Genomic DNA, 19,873 nt, shown 5'->3' with positions numbered 1-19,873 from the left:
GTTATTTCTTCACAGATTCCCCTCTTCAGTCGCGGGACGCCTAGTGCGCTCCTTACGCGGTTCTGGTGCCCAGTAGTGTGCGGTGCGGTTGATTCGCCGCTAGGGGCCGGTGTCTCGTCTGCTGAAGGGCCGTTGTCAGGTGCTTTCCAGAGTGTTCTGGCGTGGTTCTGCCACCAGCGGGTAGCCCGTGCCCAGCCTCCCGGCTCTGACACCCTTCAGGGTCGCAATTAGGTCTCCCCTTGTTTTCTTGACGCCTTCGGGGTCGTAATTGTGCCGTGGTTCGGCGTGGGAACGCTTTGCCCGGGGGCGCCCCAGAACTCTGAGGGCTGTAGTGTTTCCAGGGCTAGGCCCGTTAATTGTGTGCCTTTGGCCACCCATATCGCTGGGACACCCCCAGACCATAGAGTGCCCTGTGGAGGGTCAATTGGGTTTCCTTACGTCCTCTCTGCTCTGAGCCTAATTGACCTCACCATGCAGAAGGATTCGGACCAGTATCCGGAGGAGGACCCTCTGAATTACGTCCCCTTGGACGATGATTTTTACCAGGCAGTCGACGACTCGATATACCGTGCGGTGGACCAGGCTATGGTCCCCCTCGAGCAGCGACTCTCGGCGCGCCTGGATGAGGCTTACGCTAAGCTCACCGCCCTTATTCCTGCACCTGCTCCGGCCTCCGGCCCGAACACAACTCCTCCCCCCCCCTCCTCCGAAGTAGCCTTGCACTGAGGGGGTTGACTCGGCGGCTTTCGCACGGGTGAAGAGCGCCTTAAAGGCCTTAGAGGACTCGCAGCCTCTTCAAACCCTTCCCTCGGAAGTTCCTCCTCCTTCACCCCGTACTATGTCCCCAGACCCGCAGCAGGACGACGACTCTCCGGACTCGGAGAAGGAAGCGTGTTCTTCCCGGTCGTGGCTGCCGTCACAACCCTCCTCCTCCGCAGGTCCGTCCGACATGCTGGACCGGGACGACATCGTCCACCCCAGATCCTCCGAGTGGGTCCCATGCGGCAAGGTGGCCCAATATGTCGCGAATTGCCTGAGGAAGCCGGTGGAAAAGGATGCCCGGAGCCGCCTGCGAGGGAGTGTCCCCGGCCCTCGTTGGAAGGTAAAGTGGCCATGACCCCTGATATCGACCCGAAGATGGCGACCTTCCTCCAGAAGTTCGTCAAGGATCCCCGGAAAGGGATCGACAGGTCCTGGCGTACCTGCCAGGACAAGCTTTTGGACGCCATTGGCCCCATGACAAAAATTTGGGATATGGCGGAGGAAGCCAAGGTGTCGGGCGACGTGATCTCCCCGGAAGTGCTATCCAACTGGGCCCAGAGGGCCATCATTTTTTGGGGCAATGCCAACTGCGCCCTCTCTACGGAGAGGAGGCGCTCTCTCCTGTTCAAGGTGGACCCCAAGCTGGGTGACCTCGCCTCGTCGGAGGCGGGCGCTGTGGCACAAGGGGACTTGTTCGGTGACCCGTTTATTAAGGAGCTCGGGAAATTCGTAGCTACCTTTACTTCCCTAGACCGTGCTCAGTCAAACATCAAGAAGGTTTTCGCCCCTCGCTCGGTCGGGGCACCAGCTCAGACAGAGGACAAGGCTCCGGACGCGGGCAGTTTCAAGACAAGGCCCGATTCAACAATTTCTACCCCACCAGAGGGCAGAAGTTTGGAGGACGTGGTGGTCAGAGAGGCCAACATCAGGGCGGTGGTCGAGGTGAGTGTGCTACCTTCCGCGAGCTTGAGAGTGGGGGGGGCGACTGGCGCAGTTCTTTCCAGCGTGGGCCTCCCTTACCAGCGATGCCTGGGTGCTGCAGACGGTGCAGTGCTTCCAATTGGAGTTCCATGGCCGTCCGTGTCAGCTTCAACGTCCTCGCTCCATTACCTTTTCCCAGCGTGATGCGGCTTTGGTGAGCGAAGAGGTCGCGGCCCTCCTCCAAAAAGGGACGATTTGTTGCGCTTGCGAACACCTCTCAGGTTTCATCAGCAACCTCTTCTTGGTCGACAAGGTCGACGGGGGCAGGCGCCCGGTGATCAATTTAAAGGAGTTCAACGAATGGCTGGTTTATCACCATTTCAAAATGAAGGGGATTCATCTCTTGCGGGATGTTTTACGCCCGTCCGATTGGATGTCAGGCTCGACTTAAAAGACGCCTACTTGGCAGTCCCGATCTTCCCTCCACACCGGCGTTTCCTCCAGTTCAAGTGGGACGATCGGGTCTACGAGTTCACCACTCTACCTTTCGGGCTATCCTCGGCGCCATGATGCTTCACAAAAGTGTTGCGTCTGGCGGTGGAGGCCATGAGGGCCCAAGGTGTCAGAATGATCGTATATCTAGACGACATGCTGCTCATGGACCAATGTCCCAGACGGCTGCGGTCTCAGTTGCAGTCAGCAGTCAACCTTCTGCAAGGCTTAGGGTTCGTGATCAACGAGAAAAAGTCTCTTCTGGTTCCCGCGCAGTGCGCAACCTTTCTCGGCTTCAACATAGACTCGGTATCTTCCACCTTGAGTCTGCCGGCCAGGAAGATGTCGAGGATCAGACACGAATTGCGCCAAACCCTGGCGAAACAGTTGATATCCTTGCGTCACCTGGTGCGGTTGGTGGGTCGTCTTCGATTCAGGCTATCTTCCCAGGCTCCCTCCATTATCGCGCCATGCAACGCTTGAAGGCATACCATCTCCGGAGGGGGCTAACGTACTCTCAATTGATTCCTTTATCGGACGATGTGAGGGACGAGATGAGGTGGTGGCTCACGCACTTGGAGGCCTGGAATGGCCGTGCGATTTTCGGCTCGGCTCCCGACATTGTAATAGAGTCGGATGCCAGTCGTTCAGGCTGGGGTGCCAGATGGGGAGATTTCTCCACGGGCGGCGCCTGGTCCGCTTTCGAGCAATCCTTACATATCAACTGCTTGGAGTTGCTAGCAGGCTCCTTCGCAGTGCAATGTTGGACCAAGGACAGAGTGCAATCTTGCGTCCTTCTGAGGATGGACAACGTGTCAGCGGTCCGTTACATCAACCATCTGGGCTGCACCAGGTCCAAAATGTTGGCAGACCTCGCCTGGGACTTTTGGCACTTTTGCCTGGACCATCAGGTGTCGGTCACGGCAGAATATTTGCCGGGACGCCAGAACGAGGTGGCCGATTGGCACTCGAGGAATATCATGGACGCCAGTTTTTGGAAGCTGAGTGGTCGCTCCCCAGTGTCCCTGGCGACATTTGGTATCGTTGTGCTGCGCATTTAATCATATCTGCCTCTTAATTATTGCCTGCAGTGTGCCCTGGTTACCGCTTTGCTTTGTATGCATTTTTAATTTGCATTTGTAACTTTCACTCTGATTGCGCGTTTTCCCCAAGCGCTCTGCTGTGCTCACCCCTCTGCTGCCATTTTGTTTGTTGTTGTCGCTCTCTGTAGCCCGCCCCGCCTCCCAGCTGAGCCGCCCTCGCCCCTCCCCCTCCACTATCCATATATGACAGTTGCTCCCGCGCGCAGCGTTCGCGCCCCAGCCGCGCCGAAGGTGTGCCAAAGTTAAGCCTGTCTACGCCCGTCCGCGCCTGAACCGCGCCCAGCGCCAGACCCCTGGCCCTCGTCATGCCCACCCCTCCCGCATTACCTACGATGCCACCACCCTCCTAGCCCTTAACCCCGGCCGCCTCCCTATCTGCGCCCAAGCCGCTCCCGGTCAAACCCACGGACCGTTCTCATGCAACTCCTGCAAATTCAACAGCACCGACAACAACTCCGCTACAATCACACCACAGATATCCGACCCCAACCACCTACAATGCATCTTGCTCAACACCCGATCGGTCCACAGGCACGCCATTGACCTATGGAATCTACTAGACACCATCTCTCCGGACGTCGCCTTCCTAACAGAAACATGGATGAACGCCACATCAGCCCCAGACATCACCATTGCCATCCCAGAAGATTATAAGATCATACGCAAGGACCGCACCGGCCACACAGGAGGAGGAATCGCTATCGTCCATAAGAAATCCATCCACATCTCAACCAGCGCAGACGTCAATCTCGCCAACTCTGAACACCTTCACTTCCAGATCCACATCGACCCCAAGACCACACTCAGAGGCACCCTCCTTTACAGGCCTCCAGGTCCCCGCGCACAATTTAGTGAAGATATCACGGACTTCATCACTCCACACGCGCTCCCCTCCAAAGATTACATCCTTCTGGGAGACCTCAATTTTCACCTTGAAAAGAACAACGACCGCAACACCACCACCCTTTTGGACAACCTCGGACTTAAACAACTTGTCACTTCCCCCACCCACATCGCAGGTCACACACTCGACCCTATCTTCACCTCCAGCAATCATGTCTCCTTCGGCCACACCACAGCTCTCCTTTGGACTGACCATAGCTGCGTTCACTTTACCTAAAACAAGCCCACACCCAACAACCACCCCCAACCCACTCTGCAAAGAAACTGGAACAAAATCACCATCGACCAGATCTCCTCATCGCTTCTTCTAAACCCCCCAGCCTACTCCTCTAACCCCGACCAAGCCGCCACCAACCTCACCCTTTGGCTATCCAACAGCGCCGACATCCTAGCACCACTGAAAAAACGACAAATCAAACTAGGCAGCAAGAAGGCCTCCTGGTTCAACGATGATCTTAAGAAATCCAAGAAACTCTGCCGCTCCCTTGAGAAGGCCTGGAAAAAAGACCCAACCACCAGCACCAAGGACGCCTTCAAAAACGCCACCCGCATACACCACCAACTGATCAGGAATGCCAAGAAAGCCGCTTTCAAGGACCGACTAGATAACAACGCCCACAACAGCAAGGATCTATTGAACATCGTCAAGGAATTCACCAATCCCTCGGCCAACTCCAACAACATCACCCCCTCTCAAGCCCTCTGCGACTCCCTAGCCTCATTCTTCCACAACAAAATTGCAGACATCCACAACAGCTTCGACAACCAACACGAAGACCAACCCGCCCATCCCCCTGCAGAACCCCCACCCCCCTTGAACACCCTCAATGAATGGAAGCCAATCTCCACTGAGGACACCATCCGTCTGATGAACTCTATCCACTCAGGATCCCCCACAGACCCATGCCCTCACCACATCTTTAACAAAGCAGACTCCATCATAGCACCGCACCTCCGAGACGTCATCAACTGCTCCCTCAACTCCGCCACCTTCCCGGAAAGCTGGAAACACGCCGAACTTAGTGCCCTCCTGAAGAAACCCACAGCTGACCCCACCGAACTCAAAAACTACCGCCCCATCTCACTCCTTCCATTCCCGGCCAAAGTCATCGAGAAAGCGGTCAACAACCAGCTCGCCGCCTTCCTCGAAACAAACAAATCCCTCGACTCCTCACAATCCGGCTTCCGAGCCAAGCACAGCACTGAAACCGCCCTCATCGCAGCAACAGACGACATTCGAACTCTCCTGGACAATGGAGACACAGTCGCCCTCATCCTCCTTGACCTCTCCGCAGCCTTCGACACAGTATGCCATAGCACCCTTCTACAGCGCCTCAGAAACATCGGAATACAAGGAAAAGCACTGGAATGGATCACCTCGTTCCTCACCGGAAGAACCCAGAGAGTCCGCCTCCCACCATTCATCTCAGAGGCCACTGAAGTCATCTGCGGCGTACCCCAAGGGTCCTCACTCAGTCCCACCCTTTTCAACGTATACATGAGCCCCCTCGCGGCCATCGCTCGCCAACACAACCTCAACATCATCTCCTACGCGGATGACACTTAACTGATCCTCTCACTCAACAATGACCCTAGCACCGCCAAAACTAACCTACACAAAGGAATGAAAGAAGTAGCCGAATGGATGAAACAAAGCCGTCTGAAACTGAACTCAGATAAAACAGAAGTCCTTATCTTAGGTACCTCCCCCTCTGCCTGGGACGACTCTTGGTGGCCAGAAGCCCTTGGAAAAGCACCCATCCCGACGGACCACGCACGGAACCTGGGCATCATCCTGGATTCCTCACTTTCGATGAACAGACAAGTCAACGCCGTTTCTTCATCCTGCTTCAACATTCTTCGCATGCTCAAAAAAACATTCCGCTGGATCCCCACCGAAACTAGGAAAACGGTCACCCACGCTCTGATTACGAGCCGACTGGACTACGGAAACACCCTCTACGCTGGTACTACCGCTAAACTCCAGAAAAAACTCAACGAATACAGAACGCTTCAGCCAGGCTCATATTAGACATCCCGCGTAAAGAACATATTTCTGGTCACCTGAAAAACCTCCACTGGCTCCCTGTCAATAAGAGGATCACTTTCCGGCTCCTAACCCACGCACACAAAACACTCTACGAAATCGGACCCGAATGCCTCAACACACGACTGTCCTTCTACACCCCCTCCCGCCAGCTACGATCATCCAACCAAGCCCTTGCCACTGTACCGCGCATCAACAAAACCACCATGGGAGGTAGATCCTTCTCCTACCTAGCAGCTAAAACCTGGAACTCACTTCCCACTCACCTTCGCCTTACTCAGAACCACCTAGCATTCAGAAAGCAACTTAAAACGTGGATATTTGACAAGTAATTCCCCACCCCCCTTCAAGCGCCTTGAGACCCTCTGGGTATGTAGCGCGCTATATAAATTTATTGACTTGACTTGACTTGACATCCTCTTCTGTTCTCCAGACTCTCGGACCGGTGGGGTCCGTTCTCGGTGGACCTTTTTGCATCCCGCCTGGATCATCAACTCCCGAGATATTTCAGCTGGCGCCCCGACCCTCTAGCAGAGGCGACCGATGCGTTCCTCCAGGACTGGTCGGGCGTGCAGGGGTATGCTTTTCCACCGTTCTCGTCAGTTAGCGAGGTGGTGATGATCACTCCTTGGTGGAGGTCACAAGTTTGGTTTCCGGTTCTAATGGAACTTTCCTGGGATTCTCCAATCCTACTCCCCCAGTCTCCTCACATTCTGCTGAATCCAGAAGGAGCTCCCCACAGGTTAGTCAAGGAGGGCTCTCTGCGCCTGATGGCGTGGAGGCTCTCAGGCGTCGCTGGACGCTGCCTGGCCTTTTGGGAAAAGCAGATGACTTGCTTTCTAAGGCTTGGGCTGACAGCACGACCAAAAGCTACCGATCAGCATGGCACAGGTGGAGCCGTTGGTGTGTGCGACGGGGTTTTGATCCCGTGGGGGCAGCTGTAGTCCATGTCCTGAATTTTTTGGCCGACCTGGCTCACCAAGGACTGGCTTATCGATCGATCAATACTTTCAGGTATGCGATCTCAGCGGGACACGACCTGGTGCAGGGTTCCCCGGTTGGTGAGCACCCTTTTGATTGCAGGCTTTTGAGAGGTATGCAGCTTTCGTTGCCGCCAGAGCCTCGGTATTCCGTCCTGTGGGACGTGAACAGGGTGTTGAATTTGTTCCTTTCTTGGCAGCCGAACAGGTTCTTATCTCGTAAGAGTTGACGGCTAAGTTGGCCATGTTGTTGTGCCTGGTGTCTTGCAGGCGAGTCTCGGACGTGCGAGCGCTGGATATCACGGCCAGGGTTTTTTCTCCGGAGGGAGTTTCTTTTACCGTCAGCAGGCGGCCCAAGACCCTTACTAGGGTTATTTCCTACCCAGCCTTTCAGGACTCCCCCAAACTGTGTGTGGTGCAGTGCCTCCGTGCTTATGAAGATATGACTGAAGATACTCGCCCTCCGGGTGAGCGGCAACTACTTATTGCCCTACGAAAACCGTATAAGGCAGTTACTTCGCCAACGATCGCCCGTTGGGTGCGTTGAGTGATGCAGGAGGCGGGGATTGATACCAAGCAATTTGGGGCTCACTCGGCGAGAGGAGCTATGGCCTCTAAAGCTTTTGCCCTTGGGGCTCGACTGGAGGATTTGATGAGAGCGGCTGATTGGTCCTCGGACTCCACGTTCAAGAGGTTCTATTTCAAGCCAGTTATCGAAGTGGCTCGGCTCGGCTGGTGGTCGATAAGCTTTGAACTGGCATAATCCGAAGCCTCCGGTCCTGCCATAGAATGAGAATTTGCCTAGCCTTGGTGCTGATAAGTTCTAATTCTATTAAGGATTCGGAGGCGAGGATTATCCCCCCCAGTGACTTCCTTGAAGTGGACCCTCCCCGTATGCATAGTAAGTAAAGCGTTTATGTTCCTCTGATGGATGTACGGCTATTGCTCTGCGATGTAATGCTCTTCCTTTTTACTGCTGACGTTCTGTTGGAACGGGATAGATCTGATGGTGTGTTCTCTTGCAGGTCCGGATAATTCAAAACAAGATGCGTGATTGGACTAGGGTTAAGGCTTCGCGCGAAGAAAGAGGAGGAGGCAAGAACAGCGGAGCATGATGGGAGCTACCGGTGCATGGACACTGTGATAGGACTCATGTTTAACTTTGTTTTTTCCCGAATGTTCATGGGAAAAGTAGTTTGTGATATATTTTTTCTTGCTGCTGTGGAGAATAAAGCGATGACAGAATGGCATAATCCTCACCTCCGAGTCCTTAATAGAATTGGAACTTACCAGCACCAAGGCTAGGCAAATTCTCATTCCTCTCCTGCTTGCAGATTTGGTTAGGCTCCAGGAGATAGGTTCCCTGGGGCTGAATGGGCCCAGAAAGGGGGGCCATGTGCCCCCCCCCCCCACTCCTTACCCCCCTTTAATGCAGCCTGGCCCATGGGATGGGGACTCCAGTGATGCCAAGCACTCGGGGAGGGAGGCCATGTGCCTTCCCCTCTCCCTCAAATATGGTGCAGAGCCCTGAGGGATGGTGTCACCAGGGCTGAAATCGGCCCATGGAGGAGGGCCGCATGCTGGGATCTGATCGATCTGAAACTGAGATCTTATTGGCTGCCACCAATTCAACCAGAAAGTGGTGCAGCCATCTTAGGACTTGGGAAAATGTTAGAAGATTATTCAAAGTTATTTTCCACTTCTCAAAAATATAATATTGAAAGAACAATTTTGGTTACTTTAGTAGAAAAGTAAATTTATTAAAAATGTATCTGGGATGCCTAAGCCAAAACTGTTTTCATCTCTTCTCACCTCCAAAGCCCCAGTACAAATTTCAGGCAGACGTTAATAACCCTACACTCCAGAGGACAGTAGCTTGACCTGTAGGCACAGGAAGAGAGAAGTGATGTCAAAAAGTCGCCAATTTAAAGGGTTAGTCATCTGGGATGGGGAAAGAACAGTTGAGGGACTTGGGGATATCAAATGGGGCTAGCAGGATCGGATTCCTTTCACTACCAAGTGCCACCCAGACAGACCCGCTACTACCAGCAGGGAGAAAAGAGTCCTTGGCCCTGCCAGAAGAAGGATACCTCCTGTAAAGAGGGGTGTGACTGACACTGCCAGGGTTCCTTCTGGTGGAAAAAAGGAGCTACGAATTTTGGATGTAGTGCTTCTGGGACTTTTTACAGTAAATCAAAGATGAAGTGCTGGAGGCATGAGAAAGTAGATGAGATTGGGTAGGAAAACTTCTCCAATCACCGACTACTGCGAAGGATAAGACTGGCCCTTCATTACCATCTCCTCAGAATACTCCTGGGCCTGGGAAGATAAAGCATGAAAAAAGTAAATCCGGATGTTGAAAAGGACTAAGGACTCTTGCTGCCACCCGAGGACTAGAACAACTCTTCATGGGTCAAGTGGTCAACCTCCTGTCTGACTGCCTTATGTACACAAAAAGCAGAGCCACCCTTTAATCCCTGAGAGCCCAGTAGATCACAGAGGACTGGACCCTACATGGCTCGAGCTACAGAGAGACCTAATGTCTAGAAATTTGGCCTGAGCTCCTGGGGGCTGCCAAAGAAACCAGAATCCACTTTCCCATTAATCAAATAAAAGTGGGACTTGTTAATTTTTTTCACTTCTGTAGGACTAGAACAAGATACTCTGGTTTGCCCAGGAAGTGTCGCTCAAGGTGGACAAGAAACCCAGGAGGATTACGATCTGAGTTTTTTGGCACAATAAAAAATGGTATAGTGGGACCTTAACCTAAAGGGATACAGTTACTCCTACCAGCCTTGTCCCATTGGTTTTTTGTGAGAAACAAAAAAAGTAAATCAGTTTGAAGGCAAAACCTTGAACATGGACAAACTGGAGGTAGGAACAAAATCTATCCTAAAGGCAAAGCAACCATAGCGGCCACAAAGTCCAACCTTGTCCCAGTCATAGCTTTTGACGCCAAAAGCAACAGAATCAACAATGCCATATCCAACGTCGAGGGCCTCTTGCCAACTTCAGACTTGAACCATGTCCCTCTAGAAGTCTTTGACGTCCAAAAAAAGTAGACCAAGTCAGAAGGTAAAAACTTTGAACGAGGGCGCCACTTTTTGCATCTGATCTTCCCTTCATCATAGTCTGCTTGAAACTGGTCTCAGTCAAACGTAAACAGGTATTTTTTGCCTTAAAAATTTTAATACCGTATATCAGGTTACACAAACATATTTAAGTCGATAGCCCACTAGAGTGCAGGTCCACTGCTCAGTGCAGAAAAATACAGGACAAGTATGAGTCTGTTTCACAATATGTTGGGGGTTATAATTCTAGAAACCTTACAAGATAGTTCTGGAAAATTTGCCTTTGTTAAGTACAGACTGGGGTTGCAGGTTTGTAAGTTAGCCATACTACATGCTTCTAATCGGAATCGAAATAGCTTTATCCAGGTTGTGCTGAGAAAGCGGTCGGGATCTGCAAAGACAGAAATTGTCTTGGGAGTACTGTAACAAGGGAAGTGATGCTAAAAAGCACTATCTTGGAATAAAATATGTGAAGACCAGCAAATGTTCCAAGACACGATAGAGCAGTTTCGAAACACTGGATTGACAAACATCTGGAGAGAAATGCACCCAAAAGGTAGTAATGATGACTACTACTCTCAACTCTATCATCCTTATTCAAGGATACCTTTGATCTTCATTACAGAGAACCTCATGCAACAGGTTAATAATGGCCATATAAACGTTATTGTGATAACAGCCCACACACATCTGACATGGGAGAATGCCAGGACAGACTGAGCATCCATATATAGAAGGTCAATGTGAAGGCACAGCATATGCTGAACACCACCATTAAATGATTACTTGAGTGTTTATGAGAGACATTACCACTAAAGCCCTGAAAGTAGTTTTAAAGGCAATAATAGCAATGGCAGCAACAGATAAGAAAAATATGGCTTCAGTGAGACTTGGTTGGCAGTAGACCTTAAGGCAGTGGTCTTCAAACATTTTAATGCAGCACCCCCACCTTCCCGCAGTAAAGAAATAAAATTCTGCGGTCCCCCTAAGATTTTTCACAATTATTCTATTAAACGGGCAATGTTTAAGTATGTCTCTGCTTTTTAAACCCGAAACATATTTGAGTTCAATTCTGTTACCATTTTTTCCACCTATGATGCAAAGGACAAAACAAGCTAGTGACCATTACAGAGTGGTGACTGCCTATCATTTTATTCCCACCGATTAAAACAAAGCACTGCTATCAGCATAATGCTTTGTTTGGACAGAACCTTGTGCCCCCCTCCTGCTACCTCCCACCCCTGGGATCACCTGAGGCCCCCCTCGGGGGGCCCACCCCCCACTTTGAAGACCCCTGCCTTAAGGTGTAAGAATACAGACATATGCAGGCAGGAAAAGGGGCAATTCTGTGATAAGTCACAAACGTAAGGGGATACATAAATACGCTCCTAATATACAGGTGCAGTAAACCCTCCTGTCACTGAACCAGGGGTCATACAGATTTGGACACAAAGCTCATACACTATTGGCAAGAGCATTAGACACTAATCAAAAAAAGAGAAAGAAGAGTGTCACTTAGGAGGTATGAAGAACACTTGTGATTCAACGTCTTAAGGACAGGAGCTCTCCTTAAAGAATTCTACTCAAAATTAATCAAGCGGGAGCCTGAATCACACACACAATAGAAGACATACAGTTCTTATGAGGCTATCTCACCCTAGGATAATTAACAAGAAGACAGAAGATTTGTGGCACACACTGAAGAAGAAGACAAAAAAACGTAAATGAATTGAAGTTTCATAAGGCGCTGTGGGGCCAGACAACTAAGAGGGCATTTTTAAAACCTTCAGAAACACTTGATCCTTAAGCCAGACACAGTTGTTCCAAGCAACTGGAAGACAGGCAAGCAATCTCTCAAGAACCAGGATAAGCCACAGAAAAGGCGCAATCTGAACTGCCATAGACCTACGCCCTTTTATTTTATTATTGAAAACATTCACTCACATCCAGCAGGAGATGCTGTTTGCAAGTTCACCAGGCCAGAAAGAACATGTGGGCCATTTCCAGGCTGTGCTTTGATAATCAAATTATCCCTTACGCTCACTTACCTTATTGAATCTTGCAAAGGGGTAGTCCTTTCCCTCTTCTGCAGCGCGCCTCCAGTGGTAGAAGAGGGCCCCATCCTTCCTCGCTGGGTTGGCAAAGGGCATCCACTTCCATGGACGGACCTTTTTGCAGCCTAGCTTCGCCTTCACTGTGCGGTATCCGTGTGTGGTATCACTCGGCAGCAGTGGAGGAGCATCCCTGTATTTTAAAAAGCCAAATACAGACTCAAACACATTCCTACATTTCAGAGTCTGTAAGGTGTAACATTAGTGTTGAGCTTTGTCTTTGCGCGTGCTACCAAATAACTTCAAACATATCCTGGCCCTCTTACATTTTGTTGCTGTCTTTACTTCCAGAGTTTTTTCTCTCATCTCAACGTTTTTCCTAGGATTACACCTGACATCTGTCAAGTAACATATCTCACAACCCTTTTCTTGATCACAACTCCAAAACATTACCTCTATGAATTGATGCTCTAGATATAAATGCGTGTCTCCAGAAAGCCCTTCCCACGCTCTCCACTGATGTGCAAACAAATAAGCTTGTATGTCAAAACTGGCTTCGAGACGCAGTGTGTTGTCATGAACAACTTGAGGAATTATGGAATTTGATGGCGTTTAAATCTAAACCCAACGATATCCAAGCATCACTCGGAACCTACCTGACTCTACATGGGTAGTAGGAGTCCTCAATGCCAGCTGTCAGAACCAGTGTGACTGACCAATATTTCTACCGATAGAAGCAGCTATTGCTTGCTCAATTTGGGGCTGGTGGAATAGTGGGTAAAATGAAAACGGAGCTAATTGAGATTGGGTATACTGAGTTTGAAAGGATGCATTATGGAACCATGCATTCTGTTGTAATGCATGCCGTTACAATGTGCTCGCTATAATGTGAATGCCGTTACTACTTATCACCACATGTTTAGTTTTTACAATGAATATGCCTTTACCACGCATGCTTTTCCACCAAATTCCGTTGTAAAAGCAGGAATGATTTGATATATATTTTATATATCTATATATGTGATCAAGGCCATTGTACCGGCCGAAACGCGTCATGGCAGGCAGTAGAGAGAAATAAAAATATTCTTCTGTTGCCACTAAGACAACTGCGCTCGTTACTTTTCGCCGCATCAGGAGGTTCAGGAATGTTTGGAATATATATCTATACTACTATTATAAAGGAAGAACTTTGAACCTTTGAGGCGGGTAAACTAGGGAACCACAGCACCAATAACAACACCCAATACAGCGTTGGAAAGGGCAGTTGCGGCAGAAGGACATAGGCTATGCAGACGCACACCATATACATTTAAAAGGTAAAAGAACCGTGCCAGCAAAGTAGTCCCTTGTGGGCGTGTCTGCATTGTGCTGTGGGTGTGTGCTGGGGGGCGTGACAATCACTAGGATCATTCCGTCACGAGTGTTGTTTTTTCTTCCCAGGTTCTATACATTCCTGCTCCCTTTAAATAGTAATTCAGTGGAGGTCCCATTCTCTTAGAACCACCCCAAGCACAGTTATGGGCAAAAATACAACTAAAAGGCCCTGCAAAGCATTATGGGATAAGATTAGCATCATGTTTAGCATTCATGAAAGTATTTCAATATTTTTGAATTTTACTCATTAGGGACATCTTGGGACGACGAGGTAAATTGCAGCTTGATGTATAATATTTTAAATGCTATTGCATTTGCCTCATCAGGGACATCTAGGGACGGCGAGGTGAACTGCAGCTTGATGTATAATATTTAAAATGCTATTGCATTTGCCTCATCAGGGACCTCTAGGGACGACGAGGTGAACTGCAGGTTGATGTGTAATATTTTAAATGCTGGTTGCATTCGCCTCATCAGGGACATCTAGGGACCACGAGGTGAACTGCAGTTTGATGTAGAATATTTTAAATGCTATTGCATTTGCCTCATCGCGGACAACTGGGGACGATGAGGTGAACTGCAGCTCTTTGTAGAATCCATACTAATATAATAAAGAGAGAGACCAAACCTTTGAGGCAGGTAATCTCAGGAACCACAGCACCAATCACAACACCCAATACAGCGTTGGAAAGGGCAGTTGCAGAAGGACATAGGCTATGCAGACGCCCACCATATACATTTAAAAAGTTAAAGAACCGTGACAGCAAAGTAGTCCCTTGTGGGCGTGTCTGCGTTGTGCTGTGGGGGCGTGACAAATGCTAGGGGCATGTGGTATATTCCACCCTTTGGGCTGGTCTGTTCCCATGAGGCACAGGGTCAAGGCTGATTTGCATATGGCCATGTCTGAACTGGGGTGGTGTGGAGTGCAAAACAACGATGGATTTAGGGCCAGATCTCTGTACTGGGGTGAATGTATGACATTGTTCTGCATTCTGTCCATCAACTGTTGTTTTTGCATTTGTCACCCCGAGTGGGATGGGTATGCTCAGACGTGAGTGCCATGCTCTCCACGACACTAGAGTCAAGCTATCTTGATTGAAAACGGATGATAGCCAGAAATTGGTTCTAGCATGTGTGAGTCAGATCTCGGAAAGACATGGCTTAGCAGTTCAAAGGGCCTGGAATGTTTCGCTTAGGCACAGGGTCATGGCTGAGGAGGTGTGGAGTGCAAAAAAATGATGGATTTTGGCCCAGATCTCTGTATTGGGGTGAACGTATGAGATTGTTCTGCATTCTGTCCATCGTCTGTTGTTTATACAATCTGCACTTCATGCAATGTCTCATATCCCGTGCTGGGGGTGTGGGCGGCTGCGGGGCGCGCGTTGTGTCAAATATTTCGTTGTGTCAAATATTTCATTGTTTTTTCTTCCCAGGTTCTGCACATTCCAGCTCCGGGTGTTCACCCTGCTCCCTTTAAATATCTCTGCACCCCATAATCAAAACCCACCCTTACTCCTTTAAATACCCTAACACCCTTAAACACTAACCCATCTTAACCCTATAAATATACCCTGTACCCCAAAACCCAAACCTATACCTAAATCCTAAAAATACCCCTGTACCCCAAAAACCAAACCTACCCCTGAACCCAAAAATACCTCTGTACCCCAAAACCCAAACCTAGCCCGAACCCTTAAAATACCCCTGTACCCCAAAAACCAAACCTACCCCTGAACCCAAAAATACCTCTGTACCCCAAAACCCAAACCTAGCCCGAACCCTTAAAATACCCCTGTACCCCAAAAACCAAACCTACCCCTGAACCCTAAAATACCCCTGTACCCCAAAATGCAAACCTACCCCTGAACCCTAAAATACCCCTGTACCGCAAAACCCAAACCTGGCCCTGAACCCTAAAAATACCCCTGTACCCCAAAACTCAAACCTAGCCCTGAACCCTTAAAATACCCCTGTACCCCAAAGCCCAAAACTACCCCTGAACCTTAAAAATACCCCTATACCCCAAAACCCAAACCTAGCCCTGAACCCTAAAAATACGCCTGTACCCCAAAACCCATACCTATCCCTAAACGCTAAAACTACCCCTGTACCCCATAACCCAAAACTATATCTGAACCCTTAAAATACCCAAACACCCCAAAACATATACCTCAGTACCCCAAAACATATACCCCTATACCTATACTTACCTTATCCGAACATTTAAAAAAAAACATGCTTTTACCATTCATGCATTTACAACGAATTTCATTGTAAATGTATGCGTGGTAAAAGCATATAACATGTAATGCCATGCGTTATAATGGCCTTGCGGAGTCATGGTACTTTCATAATGAAAGTATGCGGAGTGATGGTCTGCGGAAAGAAAGTTGCAGAATAATGGGTGTTTACCCTCCCTCGGTAAGTGCATTGGTGGCACGGCGGCCCACATCTCCAGCAACATACTCATATTTTTTCAACACCGATTTGAAAAATGCACAGGTCTCTCTCATTGATGGCCAGCACCGACATACACTTTTAGACACACCTCCCGCCACAAGTTCTAAAATTGCGAACTTTAGAGCTGGGGAGCTACGTTTGAATCTCGGCATCAGGTCAACATCCTGTGATTCCAGGCAAATTGCTTTGTCTCCCCGTGCATACCACAAATTAATGTGTTCTTCTGTAATGTAAATTGTGCTCATGCCACATTGTCGAGTTTGCGCTATATAATATTGCAAGGAAAAATAAAGTAAGGAAACTCGAGTTCACACACTACTGAACGCGCACTCTTAAGTGCATCAGCAGTGCACTGTGAATCGGAGCGTTTCACAGGCCTGTCACAGATAAGAAATGCTATCAAAACGAAGTCCTACAAAACAATATACTACTGGCCGACAGCAATTCATACCCGGACAACGTCGGGACGGGCTGCTAGTATATATATATATACGAAGCAAACCACATTCACTGGATGATGTCATTTGAGATGTCATCAGTGATGTCATTTGAGATGTCATCAGTGATGTCACTGACCATGTCATGAATGATGTAATATGCGACATCATCAGCAGTGGATTGCGGGTGCACGAAATATAGTTAGTACAACTAACTATATAGGAGCAATTTCAATGGTTTTGTATGAGTGAAATGTCCAGCTAACATAACACCCCTAAAACTTAGGGGTCCCACAAGGCCCTCGCGGGGTGCGCATACTCCGCAATTTTTGAGAAATAAAAAACTTTTTTTTTGCCTTGGGGGTCCTTGTGGGACCCCTTGAGCAGGCCTAGGGGGTCAGGGTGCTTCTACCCTGCCCCCTTTTTGAGTTCTACACGCTTTTCTGCTTTCTTGTGCCTCAGTCTACCGAGGCACAAGATGGCTGCCATCAATTATATATGTATACTAGCAGCCTGTCCCGACGTTGTCCGGGTATGAATTGCTGCCGGCCAGTAGTATATTGTTTCGTAGGATTTCATTTTGATAGCATTTCTTATCTGTGACAGGCCTGTGAAACGCTCGGATTCACAGTGCACTGCTGATGCACTTAAGAGTGCGCGTTCAGTAGTGTGTGAACTCGAGTTTCCCTACTTTATTTTCCTTGCAATATTATATAGCGCAAACTCGACAACATGGCATGAGCACAATTTACATTACAGAAGAACACATTCATTTGTGGTATGCACGGGGAGACAAAGCGATTTGCCTGGAATCACAGGATGTTGACCTGATGCCGAGATTCAAACGTAGCTCCCCAGCTCTAAAGTTCGCAATTCTAGAACTTGTGGTGGGAGGTGTGTCTAAAAGTGTATGTCGGTGCTGGGCATCAATGAGAGAGACCTGTGCATTTTCCCAATTGGTGGTGAAAAAATATGAGTATGTTCCTGGAGATGTGGGCCGCCGGGCCGCCGTGCCACCAATGTACTTACGGGGGAGGGTAAACACCCATTATTCTGCAACTTTCTTTCCGCAGACCATCACTCCGCATACTTTCATTATGAAAGTACCATGACTCCGCAAGGCCATTATAACGCATGGCATTACATGTTATATGCTTTTACCACGCATACATTTACAATGAAATTCGTTGTAAATGCATGAATGGTAAAAGCATGTTTTTTTTTTAAATGTTCGGATAAGGTAAGTATAGGTATAGGGGTATATGTTTTGGGGTACTGAGGTATATGTTTTGGGGTGTTTGGGTATTTTAAGGGTTCAGATATAGTTTTGGGTTATGGGGTACAGGGGTAGTTTTAGCGTTTAGGGATAGGTATGGGTTTTGGGGTACAGGCGTATTTTTAGGGTTCAGGGCTAGGTTTGGGTTTTGGGGTATAGGGGTATTTTTAAGGTTCAGGGGTAGTTTTGGGCTTTGGGGTACAGGGGTATTTTAAGGGTTCAGGGCTAGGTTTGAGTTTTGGGGTACAGGGGTATTTTTAGGGTTCAGGGCCAGGTTTGGGTTTTGCGGTACAGGGGTATTTTAGGGTTCAGGGGTAGGTTTGCATTTTGGGGTACAGGGGTATTTTAGGGTTCAGGGGTAGGTTTGGTTTTTGGGGTACAGGGGTATTTTAAGGGTTCGGGCTAGGTTTGGGTTTTGGGGTACAGAGGTATTTTTGGGTTCAGGGGTAGGTTTGGTTTTTGGGGTACAGGGGTATTTTAAGGGTTCGGGCTAGGTTTGGGTTTTGGGGTACAGAGGTATTTTTGGGTTCAGGGGTAGGTTTGGTTTTTGGGGTACAGGGGTATTTTTAGGATTTAGGTATAGGTTTGGGTTTTGGGGTACAGGGTATATTTATAGGGTTAAGATGGGTTAGTGTTTAAGGGTGTTAGGGTATTTAAAGGAGTAAGGGTGGGTTTTGATTATGGGGTGCAGAGATATTTAAAGGGAGCAGGGTGAACACCCGGAGCTGGAATGTGCAGAACCTGGGAAGAAAAAACAATGAAATATTTGACACGACGCGCGCCCCGCAGCCGCCCACACCCCCAGCACGGGATATGAGACATTGCATGAAGTGCAGATTGTATAAACAACAGACGATGGACAGAATGCAGAACAATCTCATACGTTCACCCCAATACAGAGATCTGGGCCAAAATCCATCATTTTTTTGCACTCCACACCTCCTCAGCCATGACCCTGTGCCTAAGCGAAACATTCCAGGCCCTTTGAACTGCTAAGCCATGTCTTTCCGAGATCTGACTCACACATGCTAGAACCAATTTTTGGCTATCATCCGTTTTCAATCAGGATAGCTTGACTCTAGTGTCGTGGAGAGCATGGCACTCACGTCTGAGCATACCCATCCCACTCGGGGTGACAAATGCAAAAACAACAGTTGATGGACAGAATGCAGAACAATGTCATACATTCACCCCAGTACAGAGATCTGGCCCTAAATCCATCGTTGTTTTGCACTCCACACCACCCCAGTTCAGACATGGCCATATGCAAATCAGCCTTGACCCTGTGCCTCATGGGAACAGACCAGCCCAAAGGGTGGAATATACCACATGCCCCTAGCATTTGTCACGCCCCCACAGCACAACGCAGACACGCCCACAAGGGACTACTTTGCTGTCACGGTTCTTTAACTTTTTAAATGTATATGGTGGGCGTCTGCATAGCCTATGTCCTTCTGCAACTGCCCTTTCCAACGCTGTATTGGGTGTTGTGATTGGTGCTGTGGTTCCTGAGATTACCTGCCTCAAAGGTTTGGTCTCTCTCTTTATTATATTAGTATGGATTCTACAAAGAGCTGCAGTTCACCTCATCGTCCCCAGTTGTCCGCGATGAGGCAAATGCAATAGCATTTAAAATATTCTACATCAAACTGCAGTTCACCTCGTGGTCCCTAGATGTCCCTGATGAGGCGAATGCAACCAGCATTTAAAATATTACACATCAACCTGCAGTTCACCTCGTCGTCCCTAGAAGTCCCTGATGAGGCAAATGCAATAGCATTTAAAATATTATACATCAAGCTGCAGTTCACCTCGCCGTCCCTAGATGTCCCTGATGAGGCAAATGCAATAGCATTTAAAATATTATACATCAAGCTGCAATTTACCTCGTCGTCCCAAGATGTCCCTAATGAGTAAAATTCAAAAATATTGAAATACTTTCATGAATGCTAAACATGATGCTAATCTTATCCCATAATGCTTTGCAGGGCCTTTT

General features: G+C 48.8%; 1 protein-coding gene across 6 annotated transcripts in view; it reads right to left on the bottom strand.

Annotated features, from left to right (window-relative positions):
* Positions 1–19,873, bottom strand: part of DMAP1 (DNA methyltransferase 1 associated protein 1) — a 406,667-nt gene that overhangs the window by 326,662 nt on the left and 60,132 nt on the right. For all 6 annotated transcript variants that reach the window (XM_086953166.1, XM_086953164.1, XM_086953169.1 and 3 more), the window contains one exon: positions 12,328–12,523. In XM_086953166.1, coding sequence (XP_086809292.1) covers positions 12,328–12,523 — 196 coding nt within the window. The remainder of the gene's footprint in view (positions 1–12,327; positions 12,524–19,873) is intronic.

The sequence above is a fragment of the Lissotriton vulgaris genome, chromosome 1_2, assembly GCF_964263255.1.
Source record: "Lissotriton vulgaris chromosome 1_2, aLisVul1.2, whole genome shotgun sequence".
NCBI lineage: Eukaryota > Metazoa > Chordata > Amphibia > Caudata > Salamandridae > Lissotriton > Lissotriton vulgaris.
The sequence above is the reverse complement of the archived record's forward strand: the minus strand, read 5'-3'. Positions and strand labels throughout refer to the sequence as shown.